The sequence below is a fragment of the Aythya ferina genome (assembly GCF_964211825.1).
Source record: "Aythya ferina genome assembly, chromosome: 20".
NCBI lineage: Eukaryota > Metazoa > Chordata > Aves > Anseriformes > Anatidae > Aythya > Aythya ferina.
Genome location: NC_140318.1, coordinates 11018360 through 11045145, shown reverse-complemented (window position 1 = coordinate 11045145; position 26786 = coordinate 11018360). Strand labels below are relative to the sequence as shown.

Genomic DNA, 26786 nt, shown 5'->3' with positions numbered 1-26786 from the left:
CCCCAGATCCCCACACCTTCCTTTCACATAGTTGCAGAGAGCAATAAGGTCTCCCCTGAGCCTCCTCTTCTCCAGACCAACCCCCCCCAGTTCCCCCATCCACTCCTCACAGGACTTGTGCTCCAGGCCCTTCACCAGCCTCGTAGCCCTTCTCTGGACACGCTCCAGGGCCTCGATGTCCTTCTTGTAGTGAGGGGCCCAAAGCTGAACACAGCACTCGAGGTGCAGCCTCAGCAGAGCCAAGTACAGGGGGATGACCACCTCCTTTTTTTATCTTACTCCCACAATTGATATCAGGTTACCAAACCTACAGCTCCCCTACCCTACAACACATTTCATCTTTCCACGTGTATGGACAACACTCGTGGCACTTCCAATCCCGCTGAACTGTTCCCCCGGTCCTCCAAAAGTATTTAAAAATCATTAACAGGGAACTCTGCCAACCGGCTTACAGCTAAGCCTCTCCGTTTGAGAGCACGGCGCTGCCGCTGCTGCCTGCAGCCCTTTGGCTCCCAACTCGCCCTCGGCAACCGCCGGGGCCGCCCGCGAGCCACGCACGGCGCGAGCCGCCGGCACCGAGCCGGCCTCCTCCGCCCCAGCCTCCAGCCCCCGGGCCCGCCTCAGCCCCGAGGCAGCACCGGGGGCTCGACCGAGGCCGCGCGGCTCTGCCCCGGCTGCGGACCGTCCCCGTCCCCCCTCACCGGCCGCTGCCACTCACCTGCCGCCGCCGCCGCCGCCGCTCGGAGCCGCCCCCCCCCGCGGGACCCCCGGCTCGGCGCGGAACCCCCGGCGCCCGGTGCCGCCGCCCCGCCGGGCCCCCTTGGCGGCAGCACCGAGCGCGGCGCGGCGCCTGCAGGGGGCGCCGATGGCTGCAGCAACCCTGCGAGCCCGGGGTGCGAGTGTGCGAGTGTGTGTGAGTGTGTGTGTGAGTGTGTGTCTGTGAGTGGAATTTACCGTAACGACCCGCGGGTTTACCGTATTTACCCGCTGCGCGTGCCGTGCTGAAGCTGCACCCAGACGCGGCCGTGACCATGTCTCTGTATTTCTACGAATAAAACGAACGCCTCGCGGGCTGTGCCGGCCCTGCCCCTGCCCCGCAAGGGGCACTGCCAGAGCTTCTACTCGGGGGGCTTTCGGAGCCGCCCTTCGCTGCCACGGCCATGCAGAGCCGGCGCCGTGAGCCCCTCACCCTCTCACCTCGCCCTTCTCCCCCGAAGCACGGCCGGGCCCGCGGGACCCACGGGGCGGCAGCGGGGCCGGCCCCGGGAAGGAGGGCGCTGGGCGCGGCGGCCGCCTCCCTCCTCAGCGCCTCCCGCCCGGGGCAGCGCCCGCAGCTCGGCTGGGCGCCGGCTGGGAGCCGCGGGCCATGGCCTACCGGGAGCTGCTGAGGCGCTGGCACCAGGCGGTGCTGGCGGCGGATGGCGGCGACTGGGACGCGGCCCTGGACGCCTTCTGCGGCATCGAGGAGCCGCCGTCCAGGATCTGCTTCAACATCGGCTGCGTGCACCTGCGGGCCGGGAGGCTGGAGGAGGCCCTGCGGGTGAGGGGATGGCGGCGGGCTGTGGCCGGGCCCTGACTCGGGCGGATGGTGCTTTCCTCGCCTTGATTTCTGGGGGATTCCGTGCTTGAATGTGCTCTTCTGAGACACCTTTCTCAAACTACTTATAATCCTTACTCGACGTGTCGGGCTGATCGCTGGGGTGTGGGTGTTGATGGTGTGGGTATAAAACAGGGAGTGCTGCCGCTCTGTGCATCCCGAAGTAATCCCTCACGAGCTAAGATTTCTCCAGAAGAACTTGCTATCCTGGACTACCGCTGTCTTTTGGAAAGTGAGCTAGCTACCTGACAAGTGTGCTGAGATAAACTATTTCAGCATCTAGCAGCCAGCCTGTCCGCATGTCTCTCTATCAGCTGTCCAACAAAGAGATGTATATAAATACTTTGTCTTACACAGCACAAAGAGGAGCACAGGCTGTGCTGGAAGGGGCTGGGGCAGAGCTGTGGCAGCACCAAGCGGGGCCATTGCTGTGAGACAGCAGCACGATGGTGCCCAAGAGCCTGTTTTCAGCCCCAATAAACAGGCACCTACAGGGAAGCAACTCAGTTATGCTTCTACTTAGATCAGCAGTTGGTTGGTTGTCTTTTATAGCACCGTAGAGCAGACAAAGTAAAGTGCGCTGGCTGAGTCATGGGAGAAGCCAGCCACCAGTGCCGAGGAGCACAGTCAGTCCTTAATGTCCTGCAACATATTTTCCCCATTGCAATGCTGTCCCTGTTTACACAATGCAAGGAAAGTCTGGGGTTGCAGGTTTGATTCATTATCCACATACCATCTCATTGCAATGGTAAGTGTAGGAGCACACCTCCTAGCTTTCTCAGAAAGATACTGAGACAAAGCAGAGCGGGAAATCACTTTGAACCACTGGTCACATGCTGTTACCAGCTTTCCTGGTACTTACCTCTACTCAGCTGGGAAACTGGGATCAGAAATACCAATTTGTAGATGCAGTTTGTGAGCCCCTTCAGCTTTCTCCCTTTACGCACTCATCACCACAGGCATTTCAAATAGCCAGTTATCAGGGTAAGGTCTGCTCAAGGCAACAGGCTCTGCAGATCACAAAACATCATGTGGCAAGCATGGTTCATTTGTTACTGTCAGTCTGTTTTCCCAAGAAAGGATAAAATCCTGAAGTTTATCTCATACAGAGCCAAGACCTGAAAGGTGACATGAAGCCATCTTCTGCCCTTTGGCCTGGATCACAGCCCCACATTTCTTAGACAAGACAAGCTGGTCACAAGCCCAGGGATGCACCCAGCTGGGTACATATGCCCAGACAATGACATAAGAGATCCTAACTGATCACCAGGATATCTGTGTTTATCTCTTTAGGCATTCAGTAAAACAGTTACCAAGGACAACTCGCTCGCTGTTGGCTACTTTCAGAGGGGGTTTGTTTATCTGCAGTTAGAAATGTAAGTAACTTAAATAACTCTTGCCTGTTCTTTCTCTGGTTTTCTCCCTTTACTAAAAAGTTATTCCTAAAATTCACTCCTCCAGTAATTTTAAGCAGTTCATAAGGTCTGATTTGGCCTTGTAAACCATGTCACAAATCAGCAAGTCTTATTTCCCATTTACATAGGAGAACTGAGAAAATGTGAGCTGCACAACAACTCCAGGACCCCGGAGTTGGCTAATGTGACATTATTGTCATGTACACACAGAGAAAGAAGCCACTCCTATATGCAGGACTGATGGGAGATCCATCCAGTTTTTCACTGGGAATGAAAATATAATTGCACTAGTTGGTGTGGCTTCGCATGTTATGTGCAAGTTTGGCCTTCCCAAAAACACAATCTCCTGGCAGGCTCGTGGATGGTAGTGCCCTGGCCTAGAGCTGCTTCCCCTCCAGCTCTTGATCAGGTAACCACTGCACAGCCTTTCCCACATTTCATAGCCTGAAACCTCAGTGGGAACCTGTTTTGATTTCAGTTGTATAGCTGGTATAAATTCAGACTAATCCCCTCCTTATCTTTAGAGTTCATCCAAATTTCTACTAGCAGTGCTCTGGCCATTCATGTATGCTCACCATCAGCAGGTGTTTCCCAGCCCTCGCTTCTACCCCAGGGTGTCTGCTGGGACAAAACTGCCAGGAGCAAGCTGGGGAGGGAGCTTATGCTATTTGTTAACCTTTGTTCTTTACATTTTCTCATCCTTGGCAATGCAACTGTGCTTCAGGTATCAAAGCCTATTGTTTATCGCAAATAGTGAAATAATGCAGATAATCCTGGAGAAGAGATGCACCATGTTCATTTTGGTATGAGCTACCCAGTAGGTAGGAACTACCCAATAGGACAGGAACTTTTGTGGTCACAAGACATGTCTCTGGTGCATCCCTCCTCATCTAGCCTGTCAGGAAGAATAGATTGCTGGTTTGATTCTTGAACTTCATATTAGAGTCTTCAGCTTTTTTAAGTCTCAATTCCACCTGTCATCTCTGCATTGTAGGTATGAAGAAGCTCTCTCTGACTATCAGATGGCCTTCAGTCATCTAAGACAAAATCCTTTCATTGATTACAAGCAGCTGGGGCTGAGGCACATTCTTTATGCATGGGAGGTAAGGGCCAATCTGTCTCAGTCATCCTTCCCCTCTGTTGGGGGTATTCATCATGTTTTCAGCAGTAGGCCCTAGTAACCCAAGAGCTTTTCAAGACAGTACATTAGGACAGTAATAAATTTCTGTTTGTGCTTTTATAATTAAGTTCCCTTTAAAAAAAGTCATAAAACAATGTCATCTCTGAAGAGTTGTAACAAATTACTGTTTGAAAAGTGAAATTGTTTGGAGCAGATCCACAGGAATTTGCCTTTATTTTTTTAAGCTTACTTGTATAAATATGTATGAAAGTTAGGTTGAAGTATAGACAGATAGGAACAAAATTTGTCCAGAATGAAGATTTTTAAAAAGCTCATGTGCACAAAAGCTATCTTTCCAAATGTAGCAACTTGTCTCAACATTATCTGTCTAACCTATATACTAGACGTTGAGCCGCATATTGCTTCTGTAACGCTTCACGTTGCAGCTCTTATGTTTTTCCACAGAATTGACCTGCCACGTCCTGTTCATAAAAGTCTCCCTGAACTGATTGTAAATGTTTGTAATATTGAGATTGTAAATGACTTCTAGAAACTGTGCATGCATTATTGCGAGGGTTCATTTTGTGTTGTGTCCTGAGTTCCTGCACACAGACAGAAGAGTAGATACAGGAAATAAGTGTTTAATCCCTTACTCCTGCAAGAGGAGTCATTGTGCAATTTAAATCAAGCATGCCCATGAACCAGTCATTCAGCCTTGTTTAATTTCTGTGCTCATTATACCTGGCAGGAAGAAGCTATCTTTGGCATCTGTAACACTATCCAAACCTTACTGTTTTTAACAGTTTCAGTGCCACAGTACTGCTTTCTTTGAGCTCAGACACACCTAGAAATAATAGGTTCCCTTTAAAAATCACAGGGCTACAGGAGTGCCTAATCTCGTTAGGAGGAAGTTGGTGCTCTTTGATATGAATATCCAGTCCCTTGCTCCACATACTCTACATATTACCAGGATGTGTGCCCTCACTGTGGTGACACTCTCAACTCAGGATCTACATCCTGATTCATTTCTATCTCACTCTGACATCTACCTGCAGCTCATTTTACAAATTATGCAGACAAAAGACTTCTGCAGAACTGTGCCATCAGCTTTCCCCAGGTGTGGCCTCTCAAAGGCTGTATCTGATCCTCTCAAAGTAAAGGAAATTTTGGTGGATGGTTTAGAAATCCTGAGATTTTTTTGCCTCCTTCAGGGCTGTAGTACTTCTACTAAGCTGAGTGACAGCTGCTGCCTTGTCTTTCCAAGAGGGAGTATCTCTGCAGTTCCAATAGGTGTTCAACATGACCATTCTACCCCAAAAGAACAATTTTCTGTTGTGATAAAGGAGTGAAGGAAAAGCATCCTACTACCTGCATATCTGTCCCAAGCACAGCTTACATCCGGATATCACAAAGCAGTTTACAAAATGATAACCATCACATAAAATAGTAAGAAACTGGAGGGGGGCTATTGGGCCACACTTCTGTCTTGTAGGCCAGAAGCATTTCTGTATACTAACTGTTGGCTAGTGACAAGAAGGAAAGAGTTACCATCTTCTTACTTAAGCATATAAATTGAGGCTTCCTGACACCCAGTTCATGATACTTCCACACTTTGCTACTTCAGCAAACAATGTACTTACGTGCTGGGTAACAAGCTACAGCTAACAACTTACACATTCAAAGCCCACTGCAATGGGCAACAATTTTAGTTAAATTATTCCAAAGCAAAAGAGAATCAGAGTAATTCTACACGGCAAAAAATATTACCTAGTTACATGCATAAAATAACCAATGCAGCTTGCCGAGGAAGTCCTCACTGGCTTCTTAGACACTGGAGGAATAAGATCAAAACCTGTGTGGTAGCAGAGTATTCATCTACTCTTCCCTATGCCATTCCTTGCCTTGAACAGAACTGGACTGCCTGTTCCCAGCTGGGAGTACAGCTTTTATCAGTTTTGACTCTGATTATGATTCTTTTTTTCAGCTGTGCTCCTCACAGTGCCTCTCCTGTAATCAGGGGAGCAGGTTTGTGCTGCTGCCATATCCATAGTGTTTCTGTGCCAGGTCCCTCTTGCTTGGCTGAGCTTTGTAGGTTGCACTGGGTGGTTGCTCAGTTGCAGCCCTCTGAGCAGCAGGCAGACATCTCTGCTCCCTCCTCGCTGGCCTCAGGTGCTGTACAGCACTGCAGCAGCGCAGTGCCGGCTGCAACAGTGGCAGGAAGCCAGAGTCACCCTAGACAAAGCTGTCGTGTGGAGACCTGAAGGAAGAACAGCAATGTTGGCCTTGGCCCTTGAGCAGGTGCAGGTAAGACCACATCTGTGGGTTCCTGGGGGTGTGCCCTTGGCTCAAGATGGTAAATCCAAGGTAAAAACCTGCTAATTATTTTATTTGTTTGGGTTTTCCTGTCAATCCACCTGCTTGGTCTCCTGGGGACAGTCTAAGCCATTTCTGCGTTATGCTCTACCAAACTTCAGCTAATCTAGTAATTCCGCAGAAACACCAGAGTTGGGAATCATGGGATAACCTTACAGGCTGGGGAGGGTGCTCTCTAGCCCTGCTGTTCAGGAGCTTAGTTACATTCATACGTGTACTATAAAATAAGTTGTCTTATGGAGTGTTTAACTGCAGTACCCCATCAAGTGCAGATTTTGACTGTCTCACTTTTCATGAAACTGTCTGACTTTTTTGAATTCTTTTGGCCTCAGTGATAATTATTGGCAGTTCGGACATAAATGGCGATCACATTTCAGAGCTTGAATAGAGTGTAATCATGTTTATGGAGCTGGTTCTAAATAGTACTTTACGGTTAGACTTTTAAGGTCTAAAAAAACCTTTAGAGTTTTTTTTTAAACCTTTAGAGGTTTTAAGGAACAACTTACAGGTCTCAGATTTACTTTCCCTGGAGGATTCACTATTTTGCTACCTCCATAGGTCCTTATCTTACTTGTATCCTTTCTAAAGATTTATCACTTTTTAAATCTGACCATCTCTTTTAGCATCATGACCGCGTTTTACATTAGCATATGATTTACATTTGCTATTTGCATGATACTCATTGGTTGCATAGACTGACAAAACAAAACCATCAGAAATCAACTAGAGAAACTGCTCAGATTCTTTTAATAAGCCTTACTCTACTGCCCTCCCTTCCCACCCATCCCTTGCTGACAGAGTCAGCCTTTGATTAAACACTAGGCAGTGGCTACTGCACTCTTAATTTTCACATGCTTGTTAAACCTGAGTGACCTTTTTCAAGCTCACAGCTATATTTTTTGCTCCATTGTCTTCCTGGAGCTGGTTTCACACACACACGGAAGCTATACTTGCTTTTCACTGCTGTCATATTTCATTTAATATTAACTGACGGTTTTCCTTTATCTTCTTTCCCTGCCCTAGAATCATCTGTTTTTAGAGCCTATGCAGGTTCCCCTTGGAGAACTTTTCAGACCACGGAAGAAGGAAATTGAACAGCTAGATTCAAAAGATTTCCTAGGTAAACCCAAGGTAAAAGACATGTTTAGATTCAGATTAAGAACAAGAAGATAAAAATTCCACCTCCTGACACCTCCAGAGAGCATTATTGCTGGACACTCCAGCAATCAGTCAGTGCACTAGTGGAGAACCAATGGCAGAACCATCAGGACTTGCAGCGAGTCAAGGCATCTTAAACATACAAATCAAAATCTGTTAGAATTGACACCTCTTCTGTCAAAATTGCACATTGCTGCTAAAAAAAGCTTTGAATCTTAGTCACTTAAACTCTGAAAAAGCTGAGTGTGCTTAGGGATCCATGTGGTTGTCATTTTGCTGACAAAGACATTTTCAAAGGAGTACTTTCCTCCAGCTTGCTCCTACTCACTGCTGCATTCCCACTGGGACAAATGTGTGTTTGTGAGACAAATGCTTTGCCAAATACTTTAATGCAAGTTAGCAGGGAATTTCTCTGATCCCTTCTGTGCCCAGTGCATTCATCAGAAGTGCCATAGGCCATAGACCTCTTACATGAAAAAAGGAACAGGAAAATAATTCACTTGCATACTTTTGAAGAACTTTGGAAAAATGAAAAAAAAAAAAAACAGACAAAAACAGCTGAAGCTGTTTTGGGAGTGTAGCTCTCATTTTCCCCTATGTGCATGTCCCTACTTTATGGAGTGGGTCTGATTGGATAATCTTGCAGGAAATCTCTTCGTCCACCTTGGATTCATATTTTTTTTCTCCCACAGGTGATCTCGTCCATCATTCCCAATGATGAGTACATTGGCTTTGAACCTCTCAGGCCTCAGGTGAGTAGGGCGTAGCTGTGAAAGGTGGAATGGAGCAGTAATGGAGCTCCACGTAGGGCTTCAGATCCTAACTCTGTCATGGTAAGAGTGTATGATGAATGTGGTTAAAAGGGGAAGACAGAAAATACCACATGTGAAGGTCTACCCCATTCAGAGGGACAGTAAATAAGACAGTGCCTTTGCTATATTGCATGCTGTTATAAATAGATTCTGTTGCTTCCCCCACAGAAACAGGGCTTTTATGAACCCAGTGCTGATGCTGTACGGTAAGTGTTCAGTTCCAGCCTGGTCTAACTCTGCTCTTACTATTTCTGCTCAGAAAGTTGCGTTTTGTCCTCTGATGTCTTTGTTTGAGGACTCTTTATGATCCACAGCCACCTCCCCCAAAGGGTGGGGTGAATACAAAATGTACACAGGTTTGTGGCTGCAAGAGGTACTGCAATTGAAAAGAGTGACAGTTCAGTAGCAGCACTTATATAAAGATATCAGGGCAGTCTGAACAAACTGATTTGATGATTTTGGGATACAGGCAAGGATCATGTTGTGGCTGGGAAATGGGAGCAGATTGGCTGTAGAACCTGCTCAGGTCAGTGGCAGAGGCTACTCAGCTGTCTAGTCCTAGTTTCCAGGACAAAGTGTGTTCACTACATGGTTCAAAAATCATGAAATTTGCTTGGTTTGGTGATCTTGTACCAACAGAACTTCAAGGCTGAATTTAGTCATTGTTTTGATCTGGAAGATGTTTATCATTATTTTCATTCTTTCTTTCCAGAGACCGTGAATCGGGCTACTATCGAGTTTTGTCCCATTATTACCTCGAGGACTCAGAGAAGCTGGCAGTGAAAGCCAACAGTTTGGTCTTTGTGCTAGCAAGAGGAACGGATGGCTGGGCTACAGCCATACATGACGGACAGGTAATGGAAATGGATGGGCTTTCCAGCAGAGACCACAGACCTGCTGTGAACAGAAGCTCACTGCAGTCCACTGAGCACATCCTTGGGGACCCATTTATAGCACTGCAGAGCTGAGGATGAGTTCAGGAGCTCATTTCCGCAGACCAGTTACTAACCATAGGTCTCTGACGTTTGGCTCCCATCAGCTTCTCCCATTCACCTCTGTGCCCACAAGGGCACCTTTGTGGGCATTTGTGCTCTCTACTGTATGTGATCCTGTGGTGGAATCTGGTAGGATGACAGTCATGAAGAACCAAATTTTAGAGCAGTATTTGTCACCAGGGAGTTCTAACAGAGCCAAGGAGATGGCCTGGTCCCTAATTAGATATAATTTATAAATAGGTTGAATAGAAACAGATAAACTTGACAACATGGAAAATTATTTTGTTGACACAAGCCATTTTCACATCTACGTAAGTTCTTTGAAAAAGTCAGCACACACCTGGAGTAGGTTGAGTCAGTAAATGTATCATTAGCCTGTATTTCAAATAAATAAATAAAAAGATTGTTCATAAAACCACAAAAAAGGGAGCTGGTTAAGCACAAGGGGCAGTGCTTTGAGGAGTGATTACAGCTTAAAAGAAGAAAAAGGTGGGCATAAATGTACAGGTGTTTTTGTTTGTCTGTTTTTAAGAAAGGATGTCCCAACAGAGAATCTGCTGTTACCTCAGCATTTAGCATATTTTTAAGTGATATCGTAATAGTGGTAGTGATATAGTGCTTCTTAAGGTGATAATGTTCCATGACAGACAGTCAAATCATTCAACATATCATAGACCTGGAGCTAACAGTGAAGAGCTACAGAAGGATTTGAATATGCTGGTTGACTGGTAAGTAAAGTGTCAGACAAAATTCAAAGTCAAGAAGAGCAAAACATTACACATACTGGAAGAAAGTAAACATAATTACTCCCAGTGATCAGTTGAAATTAAGATTGGTAGAAGTCACAGGAAATGGGCTGGTACCCCTTGACATCCTTGCTGCTTCTCTCCCTGAACATCTGTTTTAGGAGCAGGGTGTTGGACATGGGTAGGTGTTTGGTCTGTCACATCACAGCCACTCCATTAGCCACATTGATTTCAGCAGAAAAAGATGTAAAAGGACCCTTGAATTTTGTTCACTGGTTTCTGAGCACAAACCATATGGGATGCTGGGCTCATCCCTGGGCATGCCATGGGCACATTTGCAACAAGGTGAAGAGGCAACAGTGCTTTGCAATGGCCGAAGCAGTGCAAACTGGTCTTAGCAGAAGATGGACTTGAGTAGGCTGCTGCTGTCTCAGTTCTGTGCTTTGTGTCCCATAGAAGCTGCGCATACCGACCTCTCTTCTGGAGCCTGCCTCGAAGATGGATAAAGGGGTAAGCTGACAAACTTGCAACCCGGGGAGAGAGAAAGGGACTGAGAAATACGTTCAGGACATTTGTTTGTAAGACTATCACAGAATAGAAGAGTGGTGTAAGGTAAACACAGTGTTTGAGCTCAGACACCTTAAATGAGGACTAAGTGCTCTTGAACTGGAACAACAGAAGGGTTAAAAGCAGGAAAAATGCTTATTTTTTTTCTATACATCTTATCTCTTTACAACAAAATATAGGGGCTTAGACATATCCAGACCGCAGTGGCTTGTATTGTAGGCCGATATAGGTATTGTTGTCTCTTACCTGCAGTGGGCTGATGGATCACACAAACAGGAGCAGCTGCCACAGCTCTCTTGACCAACTGTCACGTTGTTGTCACCATGAGTCTGAGGGCATGAGACGTGATCGTTCAGCCCCCAGCCTCTTCCCTGGATGTCTACAGCCACCAGACATAGCATAGAAGCGGGTGAGGAGTGTCTGCATGTACTAGTTTGCCAGCAAAGCAAAAGCAGGGAAATCTGCAGTGGGATAGTAATATCTTAAACAGGCACATATTTTTGCCTAGAGTTCATGTGCCTAAGCCCTCAACCCTCACCTTTGACTCAGGAAAACTTCCTTCATCTCCCATGTCCCCCATAGGCATCTCCATATGTGATCTCAATTCTTCTCCATCCAAACCCAATGCAGCAAGTTGTGACTCAGACCCTAGCTGCCTCTGAGAGATTTTTCAAGCTTATAGTTGTTTTAATATTCCTATGATTTTTTCCTCCAAATGAATCCCAGGCCATAGCATGCAATTGGGCATTTGCTGCATGAACTGGTCTCCCTGGGGTTCTCTCTGGAGTTGCACCCTGAAATTTATAACCTGTTGGAGGCTGTCCTGAACACTGGCCTTGCTCACTCTCTGGTATCTTCTCCTCACTCCTTTCTGATGCTGTTCTGTTACAGAAGATCAGCATTGGGATTCCTCTCCCTCCTGCCCAGGTGCCTCCCAACCGACTCCATGTGAAGCAGACACCAGGTAGTCTCTTGGGCCAAGGACCTGAATGGGTGTTTTGTGAAGGTGGTGTGCCCCAAGCCCCCAGCTTTATGGGTGTATGGAGGGGCTGTCTGGGTTGCAGAAGATCTGTGTGGGGCCTCTGCTGACTACAGGGTCTGTCTCTATGCTCTTGTTCTGCAGAATCTCCTGGTGGAGTGAATGCTTCTGCAAATGATGCTGGTTCCCAGATGGGCTTTGAGGTAAAGTGTTTCACAAACTGAAGCTGCCACAGCCTCAGGAGGCTGTAAAAACTGCAAAGATTACATCCTCCAAAATTCATGAGCTGCCCCAAAACCACTGGGAAAAAACAAACAAACAAACAAACAAACTGTCCATTTTGCCATTCCAGAGAGGCCTTTCCTCCACCACTCCCATATCTGTGACCATACAGCTTTGTGAGGCAACCAAAGTTGAAGTTTACCTGGGCAATGCCCTTTTGCCATCTTCCAATGAGCCAAAAGCCCCAGGCATGGCAGTGCTCTCAGACACACACTTTGCAGCCTGTTTTGCAAGAGAGAGCAATCTTTGAACTACCTGCAGTCCCTTACCAGTGTGATATTTTGTGTCCCTGTCAGTCCAGGTACCACAATAATTCACTTACACTAGCTTTCTTCTGGGACGATGTCCTTCAGTGCACTTCTTTGTTATTACCAACCACTGTGTGTGATGGAGCTGGAATTGCTCCTCTGTCCACCTGGGGACAGCACCTCTCTGGCAGTGTCAGCTGCAGATCAACTCTGCTGCCTTGTCTTTGCTGCCTACGTTTGTAGGGATTTTGAAGTCATTTTTTGTCAGCTGTACTTCTAACAGAAGGCAGCAGGACACAGGGCCTTGGCTGTACCTCTTCAGCTGTCTGGAGGTCTTGGGGTTCTGCTCGTATAGGTTTGGGGTTGGGAGTATCTGTGTGATCAGACCCAGAAACAAGCTTTATGGATCATGGCAAGAACATTTGATCCCAGGCTTTGAACACATAGCTCCACCCTCCAACATTAAGGTCTTCATTTTGATGCTGTGAGCTTCCTTAATAACCAAGATGTCCATGCTGCCACATCTCTCTGCAGATCCCAAACACCCAAGGAGATGCTTCGTCCATCCTGGACAGACCAGCTGTGCTGCGAGTGCATTGCGAGTGCATGGTGGTGGTGAGGGCAGGTGAGGTGCCGTCTCTGCCAGAGCTGCGGACCCTTCTACGGGAGCGCTTCAGCCTGCAGGCAGAGCGTGGGAGGCTGAGGTAGGCTCTCAGTGTGCATGCCTTCCCTGCAGTGTGTGACAGCAGTGATTTCTCTGAGGACACAGGCAGGTGACTCTGTCTGGCCTCTGGGAACATTTAATTATCATAGAATCATAGAATATCCCAAGTTGATAGGGACCTAGAAGGATCAAGTCCAACTCCTGGCTCCACACAGGTCTACCCCAAAATTCAGACCATATAACTAAGAGCACAGTCCAAATGCTTCTTAAACTCCGAAAAACTTGGTCCTGGGACTGTTCTAGTGCACAACAACCCTCAGTGAAGAACCTCTTCCTGATATCCAGCCTGAACCTCCTCTCTCACAGCTTGACACCATTCCCTTGGGTCCTAATTGGGGTCATTTAACTGGAGGCTCTTTGCAGAGAGCCAATGGGGGAACAGAAGGAAGAACTCTGTACAGATACAGCTGCTGCATATTGGATTTTTCCTGCCCAACTCAGCCTTTAAGACACTCTAGGATCAATGCAGAGCAATCTGGGAGCCTGGCCAAAGTGTTAATCGGTCCTGGGCTGAAATCCCACTGACAGCGGCACCCCTAGGGGCGGTGCAGTGCAGTGATGAGAGGTTAGGATCTACCCCTCTGTTAAGTGTCTAAGGAGGTGAGTCTTTTCCTGACAGTGCCGTTTCTGCCCACTGAGTATGCAGGATGGCCCCATGTCATCGTGCAAGGTGATAAGCTGGAGCTGGCTTACAAAGTGAGCTTTGGAGACTGAAGATGGTAGATGGCTAGAATTATCTCAAAGCTTGTCTTCAAATCAGATGATTTGAGCCATGTTAATGAACTCTTGCAGCTACAGGCATTTGGATGGCAAAGAACTGGGTGCAGTTTCAGGAGAGGAAGATCTAGGGAAGATGTGGCAGCAGCTGACAGATGGCAGGCTTACACTCTGCTGCCAGGTATGTGGGCCGTGACAAGCTTCTCTGCTGTGCTGGACTCTAATCACTGCCTTGCAACCTCCATTCTGACTTTCTGCTCTAGGACTCGGACTCCCACTCAGGCAGACCTATCCTCTACCGGATGCTGGCTCAGCATGCTTACCCTGCACAGGGACCAGGGGACCTGGAGTTCAGCAAGGGGGACATGCTGGATATTCTCTCTGAAGGTAGCTCTCAAGTCCTGTCTGTCAAGTCTGTCAAGTCAAAGGCTGTCCCAGGCCAGGCTTTCAGAGTCTGCTGCAGGGAAGGACTGGGGAGTGCATGGCTTCTCCAATGCTGTTTCAAGCTTGTGCCCTCAGGATGTGCAGACTAGTGCTGGGTTTTGCCCAGAGTTAAATTCCAGCCATGAAAACTCTCCTAATCCTGCTCATAGGGGTCAAAGCTAATCTTGCTTCTTTATGTTTCCCCAGTGAATGAGGAGTGGCTTGAAGGACACTGCAATGGCAAGACTGGCATCTTCCCCAAGTGCTTTGCAACCCAGACCAGTTGTGGTGCTACCTTCCCATAGGGAATAGGAGCCTTCTCCAGCCTAACTGCACATGGAGCCCACTGCCATCAGTCCTGTCTCCCAGGGGTAGGAGACACCAGTAGCAGTTCATTTGGCCACAGCCAGCCTAGCCAGGAGCTCTAAACAGGAAATGACCCCCACAAACAGATCCCATGGGGTCTGTTCCAGCAATTTGACAGCATTTACTATGGCCTGTTCTGAAATATGACATATTTACCTCTGTGCTTCCACTGCCAAAAATTTGCTTGTATGGGGCAGAGAGAGGAAGGAAGAATCTGACGTTTGGCTATGGGAAATGTCCATGCAGAAACCAGAGGAATCTGCCAGAGCTTGGGAGCTCAAACTACAGGGTGGGAAGATGCTCCTTTGCCTGGAGGAATTCACCCCATCTCCCTTGCTGCTGAAGTTCAGGCTGGGAAGGCTGAGCCTCACTCTAATGAAGCAAAGGGAAGCTGACTGTGAGGAGGAGGCAGAGCACTTCCTGGCCCCTTGTCCACATACTCTTATCTCCACCAGAGAAAGCTGCTGTTCTTTTGGAAGGCTTTTGTAACTATTTTGCAGTGGGGTATATGGGATAACACCCTGGGTTAGGACCATCATGGATCTGCTGGAGCCAAAGGGCTCTGATCATTTATTAGGCCAGATGCCTTTGATTTTATTTTTTTTTTTTCTCAAGCCCTTAAAAAGTCCTACCTGGATTTTACTGCTGTGTGGATAAGGGTCTTGCAGGGCAGAGGAGAGGTAGCTGTGGAAACATCCCTGCTCACAGCAGCCCTGGGCTTTGTCAGAGGCTTGGAGGGATTGCGGAGGGGTCTGACTGGGTAGCGCAGCACTGGGCTGGTAGCTGTAGCTTGAAAGGCTGAAATGACTGTCTGATTCCTGCAGCTGAGATGGTCTGGGCTCTGCTGATGTAAATAAAATATTCAAGTGCCTGGAGCTGCAACCTGCTGTGGATTAAGTGTCTGACAAAGCTGAGCTATATAACTTGAATATAGAATAAACTCTAAGCCAGAGTTGGCAGTTCTTAAATCAAGTTCTGATTGTATTTTTCTGCTGAGATATGCCAGTAAATATCTTAAGGACAGCTGTCAGTCAGTCTGTCCTTGGAAAGATTTTCTGTCACATGCTACAAAAATCTTGCACATCTTGCACAGGGCAAGATACAGAAAATGTCAGTCCTCCTTAGGGTTTAAGCGGTCACCACTGCTCTCCAGCACCCATTGCCTCCCATGGCTGCAGCTGGCTGGCTGCTGGGAGAGCCACCCACGAGGACTGGAATGGATGGAAACTCTGCTAGGCTGGTTAGCAACCCTTGTGTTTGAAAAACAAAAAGAGGTTTATTTCTAGTTTGAATTTATATGGCTTCATCTTCTAACCACCTTGTCTCGGTTGGCCTTTGTCAGCCTGATTGAAGACATTCCTGGATTCAGGCATTTCTTCCTCTTAGAGGTGCGTAGGGAGCTCAAGATGCCTTTGCCATCCTTGATGTCTTTACAGAGGTTGTTCAAGTGAGCCTCCAGAGCAGTGGAGGTGAGTCTAATGCCCTTCACTGTCTTCCCCTTCCACCTTCTCATGCACAACTTTCCCTGTCTGGTTTAGTGGGTAGGGTGCCCCTAGCTTAGATACTGGGAGCTACTTGGATTTCCAGAAACACTGAAGGAGAATTGCCAACAGGCCTGCAACTATGGCCAGCACAATGAAGGAGATGGCACCTGCCCACAGACTGGGCTGGTGCCCCTTGAGGTGTTCCAGAGGCTCCGTGGGTATCATGTTGGTGAGGTTCAGCATGAAGCCCAGTGTCCAGCCAATGTCTGCGTTTCCTGCCTGAGGAGACAGAGCAGAGGAGATCATCAAAATGTGCCTCTCCCAGGTAGTAAAGGACTCTCCTTGCTTTGGTGTAAGGGACTGGTGGTTGCCTCTCCCAGGAGCTGCCCCAGCTGTGATTTCGTACACAGACCTGGCAGGGGCAAGCCTTGGCAGCACCATTTACACTGAGAGCTTTGCTTTGCCCCTTTCTCGAGGGCTAAAGGGCAGCTGGATGGATGATTGCTCTAGTCCAGATGTACCTCTGTCTTCCTTCCTCTACAATCCTTTGAATTTGGACATGTTCAGTTTTACATAGGTCATGGGACCACCATCGCCTCTCTGATGCTTGTGTGAGTTCTAGCCAAAATCAGAGATCAAAGCGGCCAAATCCTACTCTGCATCCCTCTGCCCCCCTTAAAATTAGCTTACATCCACACCAGAGTACCTAAGAGCTGGGGGCAGAGATTTGGGGGCAGGCAGAAGTGACTGAAGCTGTGCTGGGTGCCTGGGTGACAGGCATAAGGCAGTTTTTGAGACATGTTTCTGGGTCAGGGGACTCCAGGGCTGCTGCTGTTAAATGTGTCCTCAAGCCAGGGTAAAGATGTGGCCACAGCCTCCTGTCCATTCCTGATGCCCCACAGGGCTTTTACCTTCTGTGTGAAGTGGATGCTGCTCCATGTATGTTCATCGAACTTGTAGCCATCAACCAGCAGTGTCAAGATATAAGTCGCTGCAGAGCAATATGTCTGTAGGTGTTCATCCTGAGGGAAGGTCTCTACCAGCTGCGGGGTCGTCAGGGGACATGGTGCAATGAGGAATGAAAGAGATGTTCAGAAACCCCTGGCCCAGGGAACAGCAGGGCATGTGCTTTCTGGGCAGAGCTTTGGGACAGGGCAGATGCAGGGCTCCTTGCTGCCCTGTACAGGGCTCTCACCTCTTGCCAGGTCTTGTTGCAGAAGGCCTGAACCGTGGTGTTGACATGGGTTAAAGACTGTTGGCTGGTCAGGTTCAGGAAGTGGAAGGCATAGTAGAACCCAGCAAATGCCTGAGGAAGAAGGGATGATGGTGAAAATTACATCTCCCTCCTCACCCAAAGGAAGGCTTCTTCTCACAGCCTCTCTGTGCTGGGGTCAGCACTGCCATCCCTGTCCCACAGGAGTGGGATGACAGGAGATCAGGAGGGCTGGCTGAGCCTGTGGCAGAACATCTCACTGTGACTTCTTGGGCCAAATCCTAGCGTAAGGCCTGGCCCAGGGGACCTTCTGCCTGAGGACAGACGGATTTCCATGTAATCCCTGGGGATCTGCATCCAGCACCCACTTGATGGTCTACCACAAAGACTAGGAGCCGGTGGATGAGCCCTGGGACTGCTGCTTGCACGTGGAAGCCTGGCCAACTCAGACTGGTTCCCTGAGAACAAGATCTTCCCACTTCTCTCAGACAGGGCTGGGACTTTGCAAAAAACAGAAGCCACTTCTCACGTTAGGGGGAGAGGTTTGCAGATGGGACTGGCTTCGGAGACCCCTCTCTCCTTACCCCCTCCCACAACCAGCAGTAGAGGAGACTCCCACCCTCCATCCTCCCCACACCACCACCGTGGGGCCGGAGGCTCCTTACAAAGAACTGTCCCCGCACAGGCGGCTGATAAACCCCGTTGAACCCGCACGTCCTGTTGGTCCCACAGCTGAAGTTGAAGAGTGTCTTCATGGCAGCACTGCACGCCGCCGGGTCCCCTGTCCCCGTTACCATGAGGACCTGTGTGGGGCTGGGTGTGCTCGGTGTGGGGACACAGGGACTGTTGTAGAGCTCTGCCATGGTGATGTTCTCCTGGTATCCCCTGGGGTAGCAGGGGTGCAATATGTGCCGGGAAGATAGGTTGCCCTGGAGAGAGAGAGAGAGGCATTACCAGTGCTCGGTGGAGGATGCCAGTGATACCCTACCCCACAGCTCAGCCTGCACTTACATCTTCCCAGAAAGCAGGATCTAGACCCTCCTAGGGTCTGATTTCTCCCCTCCTAGGATTTGAGGAGAAGCAGAATCCATCCTTTGGGTAACTTTAACCTGCCCATGACTTTTCCTGGTCCTGCTGTTGACCCTGCTGTTGAGCTGGGCTGGAGTGGCAGTGCCACTGCCAGCTACTGCCTCCCTGTGAGGCTGAAACCTGCTCCTGAGTGCAGTGTGTGCACTCTGCCTGTGCAGAAAGGTTGTTCTTGGCATCTGGTTTGTCCCCACAGCAACTCGCAGGCCCTAACCCAGGAAGGACTGAAGGTGTGTTCTATCTGCACACTTCTCAAGCATCTCCATCTCTAATGGGATTGGGCTGTGACCTCCACGGGAAGTGAGGGGGGAGGATGCTGGTTAGTGGTGGAGCAGTGCGCAGGAGAGGGTGTTGGGAATCCTCTTTGGGGCAGAAGTCAAGGAGGCAAATGAATTTAATCCCCATTAACAGTGACCATGTCTGCACTGAGTCATGAGGAGACTCAGCTCCCCACCCCAGCTGCTCTCTTATTTAAGAGCACAAAGACTGAAGGCTTGAAAATCCTAGCCAGGAGGTGCCAGATCATGTCTGTGGGTGACTGGACTCCCTGTCCTCTGCTACCTGGATGTTGCATGTATTGTTTAGTGGCCTTTAGAACCTGGTGGCATTTTGAATCACCAGAGATAAAATGAAGCTGACACCTGGAAACCACCCAGGCAAGGAAATATCTCATGCCCCTATCAGTGGGAACAGGGAAGAACCTAAAGATACAGCTGGGCTAGGGAAATGACAAAAAATGCCCTTACAGGATGATAAAGGGGCAGAAGGGAGCCCTTGCAGGGAACCAACACCACCTTCCACCTAAATCTGAGATTTTTTTTCATTCAGTACATAAAGTCTAAGCCTTTCCCAGGTTCTTGAATTTGTGAAACCTCTGTTCCCTGACACACATCCAAAACTCTTGGAAGATATTTTTCAAGGCAATGGGAAAAGGTTCAGATCCTGTTTACCAGTGGCTGCGATACCTGGTGGAGAGCTGCCATTAGCATCTTCAAGGCCTGTGTCTGCCCATAGCACAGGTAGCTGTGGGTGTAGAGGGAGTAGTTGGTGCCATACAGCCTGAAGAGCACAGATGTGTTTTTGTCCTCAATGGTGACTCCGGGCTGGAAGGTTATTTGTGTTGAGGCACCTCCAAGGTCCAGAGCTCCCAGAACCTCTGTGCCCTGCGGATGTTCCCATTTTTCTGCAAAGGAAAACTAGCCCCATAAAATGGCAGGTGTTAGTGTGAATTGAAGGAAATCATAGTCCCAGTCTCTTCCCTCAAGGTTTTGTGGTTTAAAAACCCCAGAGAGAGGTGCCACACTCTGTGTCCCTGTTTAACCCCTCACTGCCCATGTCCTCCTCAACCCACTTAGATCTCCATGTAGCGTTGAGGTCCAGCCCCTTGGCTACTGCACATCAGCTTGGATCCAGGGACTTTGAGGAGGGAAAGCATAGCTGGGCTGAGCTGGACAGAAGATCCTCCTGCCTCTGAGTTAATCATGTCAGTAGAGTCAAAGGTGCAGTTCACAACAACAGGCTACATTTGTTTGGGTAACTATTGCCCTAAAAACATTTTTCTCTTCTCTGAGAATAAAGAAACCTGGCCATAATTCAGACAGGGATATACAGGCTGCATAACCCCCATGCCCCCTCCTCTGGCCTGCACCTTGATGAGCGTATCCAGCAGGTAGTTGACGGTGATCCAGCCAAAGGAGCCTTCCTCATTTCCTGTGAGGATCTGAGCTCCACGGAAGTCCACGGGGTACTCTCGAATGGCCTTGGTGACTTCAGTGAAGACCTGCTCAGCTTTTGTGCTGTTTTGCTCCCTGCAGAAGGAGATAAACCCCACACATTGAAGGAGGCGACTGCTGGGGAGTTTTCAGGGCAGAGCTAACAGTTAAAAAGCTGCTGTCTTCTGCAAAGTAATGGAACTACTTGGAGAGAGGGTACATGCCCCATCCATCCACTGCTCTACCTGTGGGCTGTCTCTTCTTCAAGCCACCAAATCACTAAACTGATGCATTGGGAGTCCGCCTAAAAATGCTGCCCGCAGGCTCTGCCTGAGCAGATGGAATGGTAAATACAAGGCTGGAACACCTCTCACATGAAGAAAGGCTGAAACAGTTGGGGTCATTCAGCCTGGAGAAGAGAAAGCTCTGGAGAGACTAAAGCGGCCTTTCATTATATGAAGAGGGCTTATCAGAAATTTGGAGGAAGACTTTATACCAGGGACTGCAGTGACAGGACAAGGGGCAATGGTTTTAAACTGAAAGAGGGTAGATACAGATTTGATGTAAGGAAAAGACACTGGAACTGGTTTCCCAGAGAAGTTGTGGATGCCCCCTTGCTGAAAGTGCTCAAGGCCAGGTTGGGCAGGGCTTTGAGTAACCTGGTCTGGTGGGAGGTGTCCCCCCTATGGCACAGGGTTGGTGTTTGTTAAAGGTCCCTTCCAACTGAAACCATTTTGTGATTCTGTGATTCTAAGTCTGGTAAAGGATGTTCCTCCTCCTTCAGGGCACTGTCATACTGCTGCTGGTGTGGGCTGTGGGGTTTTCCCCATGGGCACAGTGAGTCATGTCTGTTGGACACCCCCAGCAGGCTGCAGAAATGGATGCTCTGCTCATTGCCATGGTCTGTCTGGGCAGCAGCCCCCAACCCCCTGCCTCTGCATCCCAGCCTCTTGCACCAGCTAAGATTCAGTAACGTGTGGTGGGGCAGCGCCAGTACCTCAGCAGCCGCATGCCCGCTGTGGCCCCCAGGTAGGCGGGGGTGTCCCGCTGCTGCTCTGCAGGGATGATCGTCATGGCCTTGTCCAGGCAGGGCTTCAGGCTGGCTCCAGCCCCAGCGGGGTCATCTGCGTAGCTGGAGATGCCAGATCCTGCAAGAGAGCACCCCCTGACGGAGCCAGCCCAGGAGCGATGTGACAGGACAATGGGCGACATATCCACCCAGACAGCCTAGAAGCCCCCAGGTTTTTTCTCTGTGTACCCAGATCAGGCATGCCCTTGCCTAGGGTGTCCCCAGAAGGGCACTGCTCAGAGCTGCTTTGCCTGGAGGTGGCACATGTGCCACGGCCACGGCATCTGCAGAGACAGGTGGTGAGCTCTTGTGATGCTGAGTGCATGCTTAGTCCCAGCGAGGCCAAACAGGAGGAACATAGCCATCTAGTCCCGCAGTCCCACTTGGTTAACAAACATCATGGTTCCTTATCTCCCCAGGGGAGGGGGAAGCTCTCATTTGTCCTGCTGGGAGGACGTGCGGAGCTGATACGCACACATGGAGGTGCTCTGTGCGCAGCTCAGTGCAAACAAAATCTTTCTATTTTTAGAGGCTGATGCCAGAACTGAGCACCCAGCATGGTCCTGTGGTGGGTGGGGATGGTTAATATCACTATTTACCTTCCCCTGAGTTCTGCATTACAGTATTGTCACTAGCCCAATTGCCCTCTCCCTTACTCTTTGCCCTCCACCAGACCTTTGCTTTGGAGCAGTTAACCAGTAACTGCCACACTGCAGCCACAGAGCCTTGATTTGACATCAGGGCAGGCTCTGCAACCTCTCGCCCCCTTGCCCAGGCACTGTCCCCTAGCCAGTCCCCTAGCTGGGACTGGCCTTTGCCAGTCCCAGCCCAGCTCATTGTACCATCTACCTGGCCCTACCCACAACAGCCACCACTGTCGGGCACCAGGACCCATCAGCTGCAGCGTCCCCAGGCAGAGCAGAGGCTGGGCAGAGGGCAGACCTGTTCTGGCACACTCACCATTCACGGTGCAGGTTTCCACCTGGCTGACAATGCCTGTGCCATTCTCCTTGTTCGCAGGCCACTGGTAGATGTAGAGAGCCGTGTGCGTGGAGCCAGCATCAAACACCATTCCGTACTGGGGAGGCAGAGGGGACACAAGGTGACAGGGGGTGCAGAGCACCTTCAGCTGGCTGCAGAGCTCTGATTGCTGCAGGAGAGCTGGCAGAGCTCCCTGTGGGCATGGGGAACTCAAGTGGCAAAGCAAAAAGCACCAACAGAGCAGGCAAAAGGTGACATTCCAGTCACCAGCTGTATCGGAGACAAGGCTCCATCACAAGCCCTGGGAGCCAGCAAGGAAGGTATCTTGGTGCTCTGCGAGGAAAGGACTGCATGTGCTGTCAGCAAGAAAACCGTGGCACACCTACATGGCATGCCAGCCTGCATGGCCATTTGTCTCCATCTTGGTGATAAACAGCACAGCCTGCCTGAAGGATGGGGAAAATCTCCTACCAAGGGTTAGCCAACACACAAGTGAGAGCAGGTAGCTGAGCTCCTGCCAAGGACCTTACCTTATTGCTGGGAGGCAGAAAAACATCCTTCACATTTACGGCACTCAGTATGAGGGCAATGATACTGAAGACACAGGTGGCTGCTATGAGACCTGCAATGACCTTGGCTTTGTACTCCATTCCTCCTCCAACCTGCAAGAACAGCCCCAACCCCCAAATTAGCACATTTGCATTTGCATGGCCAGTTTTGAAATGCAGATGGAGATGGGACCTGTCAAGATAGAGCTTCTCCCATGTACTGAACAAGGGCTGGAAGCCATTCTCAGAATCACAGAGTCACAGCACAGCTGAGGCTGGAGGCACCTCTGGGTCCCTCTGATCCAAGCCCTACCCCAGCAGGGCCACCCAGAGCAGGATGCCCAGCACCACGTCTGAGAGGCTCCTGAAGATCTCCAAGAAGGGAACTCCACAACCTCTCTGGGCCTCACCTGTGTCAGTGCCCTGTTACCTGCACAACACAGCAGTGCTGCCTGGTGTTCAGGGGAGGCTGGAACACTCCTGTGCTCCAGGTTGTGCCCACTGCATCTTGTCCTGGCACTGACCACCACTGATGAGAGCCTACCTCTGTCCTCTGTGGTCTCCCTCCAAGCATTTCTAGGCACTGATGTGATCTAGCCTGAGCCTCCCCTTCTCCAGGCTGAGCAGTCCCAGCTCTCTCAGCCTCTCCTCACAGCAGAGGGGCTCCATCTTCATGGCCCCATTCTGCAGTGTCCAGCTGCTCTTATGGGAGGCCCCTGGCAGTCTCACCAAGACACCCTGTCCTTCTGAGCCCTGCCTCCCTGGGGGATTTTCAGATAGACTTTTTCAAGTTAGGCACTACTCAAACTGGGTGGAAGGTGAGGATCTCCCTTTCCAGCAGCAGCAGTAGGGAAGTGGCTAACACGAGACCCAGGCTGGCAGCAGGACCATGCCCTGTTAGGTTCCCAGTGGGGCTGTCCCCTCTGGGGTGCCGAGCTGCATCCCTCTGGCACCCACGTGCTGCCATCATAGCCTGCATCCTCACACAATCCATCCCACAGACTTGGGACCATCAGGTCACATAAAATAGAACAGTCCAGATGGAAGGGACCTGAAAAGATCATCAGGGCCAAATTTCCCCAAATTTTGTGGGAAAGGGAGCCTAAATGAGATTATCTAGCACCCTGTCAAAGTGCATCTTGAAAACCTCCAGTGATGGGGATTCTGCTCAACAGTCTCAGACTTCCCTAGGATCCCTCTCCATGCAGGGGAACAGCATCTCCATCAACATGTCTTCTGCCTGCTCCAGCTCCTTTTGGCTCTTGGCGATTCTGCAGCAGGAAAGCAGACACACAGGGGTGGTGTCTGGGCTTGCAGGCGATCGATGCCCAAACTTTTCCTGCAGCCCTTGAAGGGTGCCAGAGGCAGAAAGCTCCCTCTGATCTGGGCACACGCAGCCTAGCTGGCCAAGCTGGCATGCTGATGGTCACAAGAAGACAAGGCCAGCGAGGCACTGTGGAGCCCTTGGGAAATGGATTGGGCTTTATGTCTCCCCTCGCCTGGCCAGAGCTCAGCTCCTGGCAGAATCAGCCCTGAGGCACCAGTAAGAAATTGCGGCAGAGAAGCAAAGCCCAAGGGCCTGGTTCTCCACAGCAGCCTCAGCACACAGCAGGTGACACGTTCACATGCTCACCACCCTGAGGCCACCCCAGGTATGCTTTTCTACACACACAGCTCTCCCGCCTCCTCCTGCATCAGCTTGCTCCGCAGCACCAGCACACGCAGCGTGCCGGCAGGGAGCGAGGCTGACCTCCAGCTGTGGCATCGGGCTGCGAGCCAGATCGCAGCCACGTGATAGATTCCCCAAGAGCCCTGGACATCGAGAAGTGGTCTAACCCAAATGGTGCTTTGGGGGGCACCTCAGGGTGTGCACTTGGCTATGCGGTTCTCCCAAGAACACATAAAAAATTCCCTCACCCTTCAGACTGGCCAGATCAGCAGTTTCAATAGGAGAGAAGAAGATCTTTGGCAAAGTCACAGGAGATGCTGATTCCTGTTTCAGTCAGCATCTCCAGTGACAAACAAGGGTGACCAGTGCCCTGTGTGACATCAGATGTATAATGATGGGTGACAGCTGTTCTATTCTGTTCTGTGTCACGGCACATGGGACACAGAAATCTTTATCATGAAACAGGAAACATTTATCAGACCGTATCCAATACCCCAAAGCCCTGCCCTGTATGGTAACAACAGATGGTGATGAATTCCTGTATTGTCACATCTCCAGTCCTATTAATCCTGCTGGAGTCCACACAGGTGTAACTGTGTTATTGGGCTGTACCTTCCCTTCTCCTGGTTATAGAGCAAATAGAAAAGTCCCTATCCCAGCAGTCATCATGGAAAATCCTGTCCCAGCCACTGTGTGATGGTAATAAATTGCACGGTCTTGTGTGCAGGAGCAGGTGCGAAACTACCTCCACCTGTTCTTGGAAGGGACTAAATTCCATTTTTTCTCAGTAGCAGGCAACACCCAAAGGCTGAGCCTGCAAGGCCAGGGGATGAGAGCAAGGCACGGGGAAGGAGCCCTGCAAGTGGAAAACAAGGAGGGAGGGATGTGAGAAGCTGATGGATCTGCCCTGTTTTTCAGTGGCACCTCAGGGCTGGCCAGGTGCCCATATCTGCTGCTGTACCTGGCACGGCGCTCTCAGGGAGCAGGTTTGGGGCACGAGCAGAAGGGACAGAAAAGCGGTGATGCCCCCAGACCAAAGGAAGAGGCATGCTGCTGCACGGCTCAAGCACCAATGCCCAGATGTTTCAGAATGCAGAAAGTCTGCAGCTGTGCACACTGCTTGGGCTGCTCTTGCACCGGTTTGTGTATGACCAGACACAAAGAGCTGATCTGCCAACAGCTGCAGGACAGCATCTTGCAGTGTCCCTCAAGGGAAGGGAGGGAGGGAGGGAGGGAGGGAGGGAAGGGAGCCTCAGAATTAGGGAGAATAGTCTTGTAAGCACTGTTGGATCTAAACTGTGTATTGCTCAGGAGAATGGAAATCAAACTTCCCCACTGTCCACATGTGGGATTCGGATGTCAAAAAGTTCTTAAAGTTATATGAAAGGGGGTGAACGCGCATGCTGGGAGCATCCCTGCCAGGCAGAATGGTCCCTGCTTCCCATCCCTCCCACCAGTGTGGGGGCTCAGCAGAGCCCTCCACGTCCCCTCTGCACCCTGTACCGTGGGCACCTCGAGCAGCTACCAAGTGCCCTCCTGCTCACCTTCCCAGCCCACAGCACGTGTTTATCTGTTTATCCCCAGCGTCTGGCTCTGCTGCTGGCCAGAGCACCCCAGCAGCTCTCAGCCCCCTGCAGCAAAGCCTCATGGAGGGGTGCCCCGGCCCCCTCCCCTGCCCGCAGCTCACCTGCACTGCTCCCGGCACAGGGCCAGACTGCCGCTCACCTCGGTGTCAGCGCGTACCTGGAGTGTGGCGCTCAGTGCCTGGGACAAAGGCTGCCCCGGAGTCCCCCGTATGGCCCTCCCCTTGGCCCCAGATCAGCAACCTGCCCAGGAGAGCGCTCGTCCGGGAGAGAGCAGGGCTGAGGCTGGAGAGCCCAGGTGAGGACAGCACCTGGCATTAACCACTTTGCTGCTGGAGGAGAGGCTCTGCCGTGGAGATCTCCGCCTTTGTGGGTGGTTTGGGTCCACGCACGCCTGGCAGTGCTGGCGGGGCTCGGCAGGGCTCAGCTCTCCACGACTCCCACAAGAGCTCCAGCCCTCTCCTCTGCACCTCGAGGAAGCCATCAGGACAAAGACAGCAGCTGAGATCTGGGAGAGGGGCTTCTGCCCCACCGATATGCCTGTCCCACCCCTGCTGCATAAACACGCTGCAGGGTAAGGCATGGGCCAAGCCTGTCACCCTGCACCCCAGCTGCAGAGCTGCCCAGGGCAGAAACGTGAGGGACCCAGCAGGTGGGGACCCATCCTCGTGGCCAGGGACACACAGTAGAACCTGTCCCCACTGCCAGCGACCTGCCACCACAGCCAGGCACCCAGCTGTCTCCACGGCCAGGGACCAGTCCCCGTGCACAGGGTCCTCTCCGTCCCCACAGCTGGGCTCCAGGGCCAGCATCCCATTCTCCCAGTCGGGGCCCCAATTCCCCCACAGCCGGGCAGCCCCAGCCCCGTGCCGAGGGACCCAGCCCCGCAGCCAGGAGCACGTCCGTCCCCGCGGCCAGT

At 50.5% G+C, this 26786-nt stretch overlaps 3 protein-coding genes across 7 annotated transcripts in view; 1 reads left to right on the top strand and 2 right to left on the bottom strand.

Annotated features, from left to right (window-relative positions):
* Positions 1-1219, bottom strand: part of EXD3 (exonuclease 3'-5' domain containing 3) — a 300789-nt gene extending 299570 nt beyond the window's left edge. For 2 of the 3 annotated variants that reach the window (XM_084494495.1, XM_084494500.1), the window contains exon 1: positions 1198-1219. The gene's annotated coding sequence lies outside the window, so the exon portion shown is untranslated. Of the gene's footprint in view, positions 1-984; positions 1156-1197 lie in introns of those variants that run through there. The other variant, XM_084494498.1, reaches the window with a different exon arrangement.
* A 90-nt stretch (positions 1220-1309) lies between these two features.
* Positions 1310-15494, top strand: NOXA1 (NADPH oxidase activator 1). The gene is made up of 15 exons (XM_084494521.1): positions 1310-1540; positions 2891-2973; positions 4007-4115; positions 6302-6436; positions 7529-7636; positions 8356-8415; positions 8644-8681; positions 9188-9329; positions 10673-10726; positions 11675-11747; positions 11907-11965; positions 12827-12996; positions 13809-13914; positions 13997-14120; positions 14364-15494. Exons 1-15 carry the CDS (start codon positions 1367-1369, stop codon positions 14459-14461), a joined length of 1533 nt encoding a protein of 510 aa, XP_084350647.1. The 5' UTR covers positions 1310-1366; the 3' UTR covers positions 14462-15494.
* A 279-nt stretch (positions 15495-15773) lies between these two features.
* ENTPD8 (ectonucleoside triphosphate diphosphohydrolase 8) lies at positions 15774-26747 on the bottom strand. 3 transcript variants are annotated; one of them, XM_084494523.1, is made up of 10 exons: positions 24533-26747; positions 22598-22729; positions 22047-22164; positions 21015-21165; positions 19954-20113; positions 19271-19501; positions 17885-18148; positions 17202-17312; positions 16918-17049; positions 15774-16285 (listed from the first exon to the last, which is right to left on the bottom strand). In XM_084494523.1, the coding sequence occupies exons 2-10, from the start codon at positions 22715-22717 to the stop codon at positions 16094-16096; spliced, it is 1479 nt and encodes a 492-aa protein (XP_084350649.1). In that variant the 5' UTR covers positions 22718-22729; positions 24533-26747; the 3' UTR covers positions 15774-16093. The 3 variants fall into 3 exon arrangements, with proteins under 3 accessions (XP_084350649.1, XP_084350648.1, XP_084350650.1); XM_084494522.1 differs by having other exon boundaries at positions 25972-26747; XM_084494524.1 differs by having other exon boundaries at positions 26028-26747.
* Between the last annotated feature and the right edge of the window lie 39 nt (positions 26748-26786).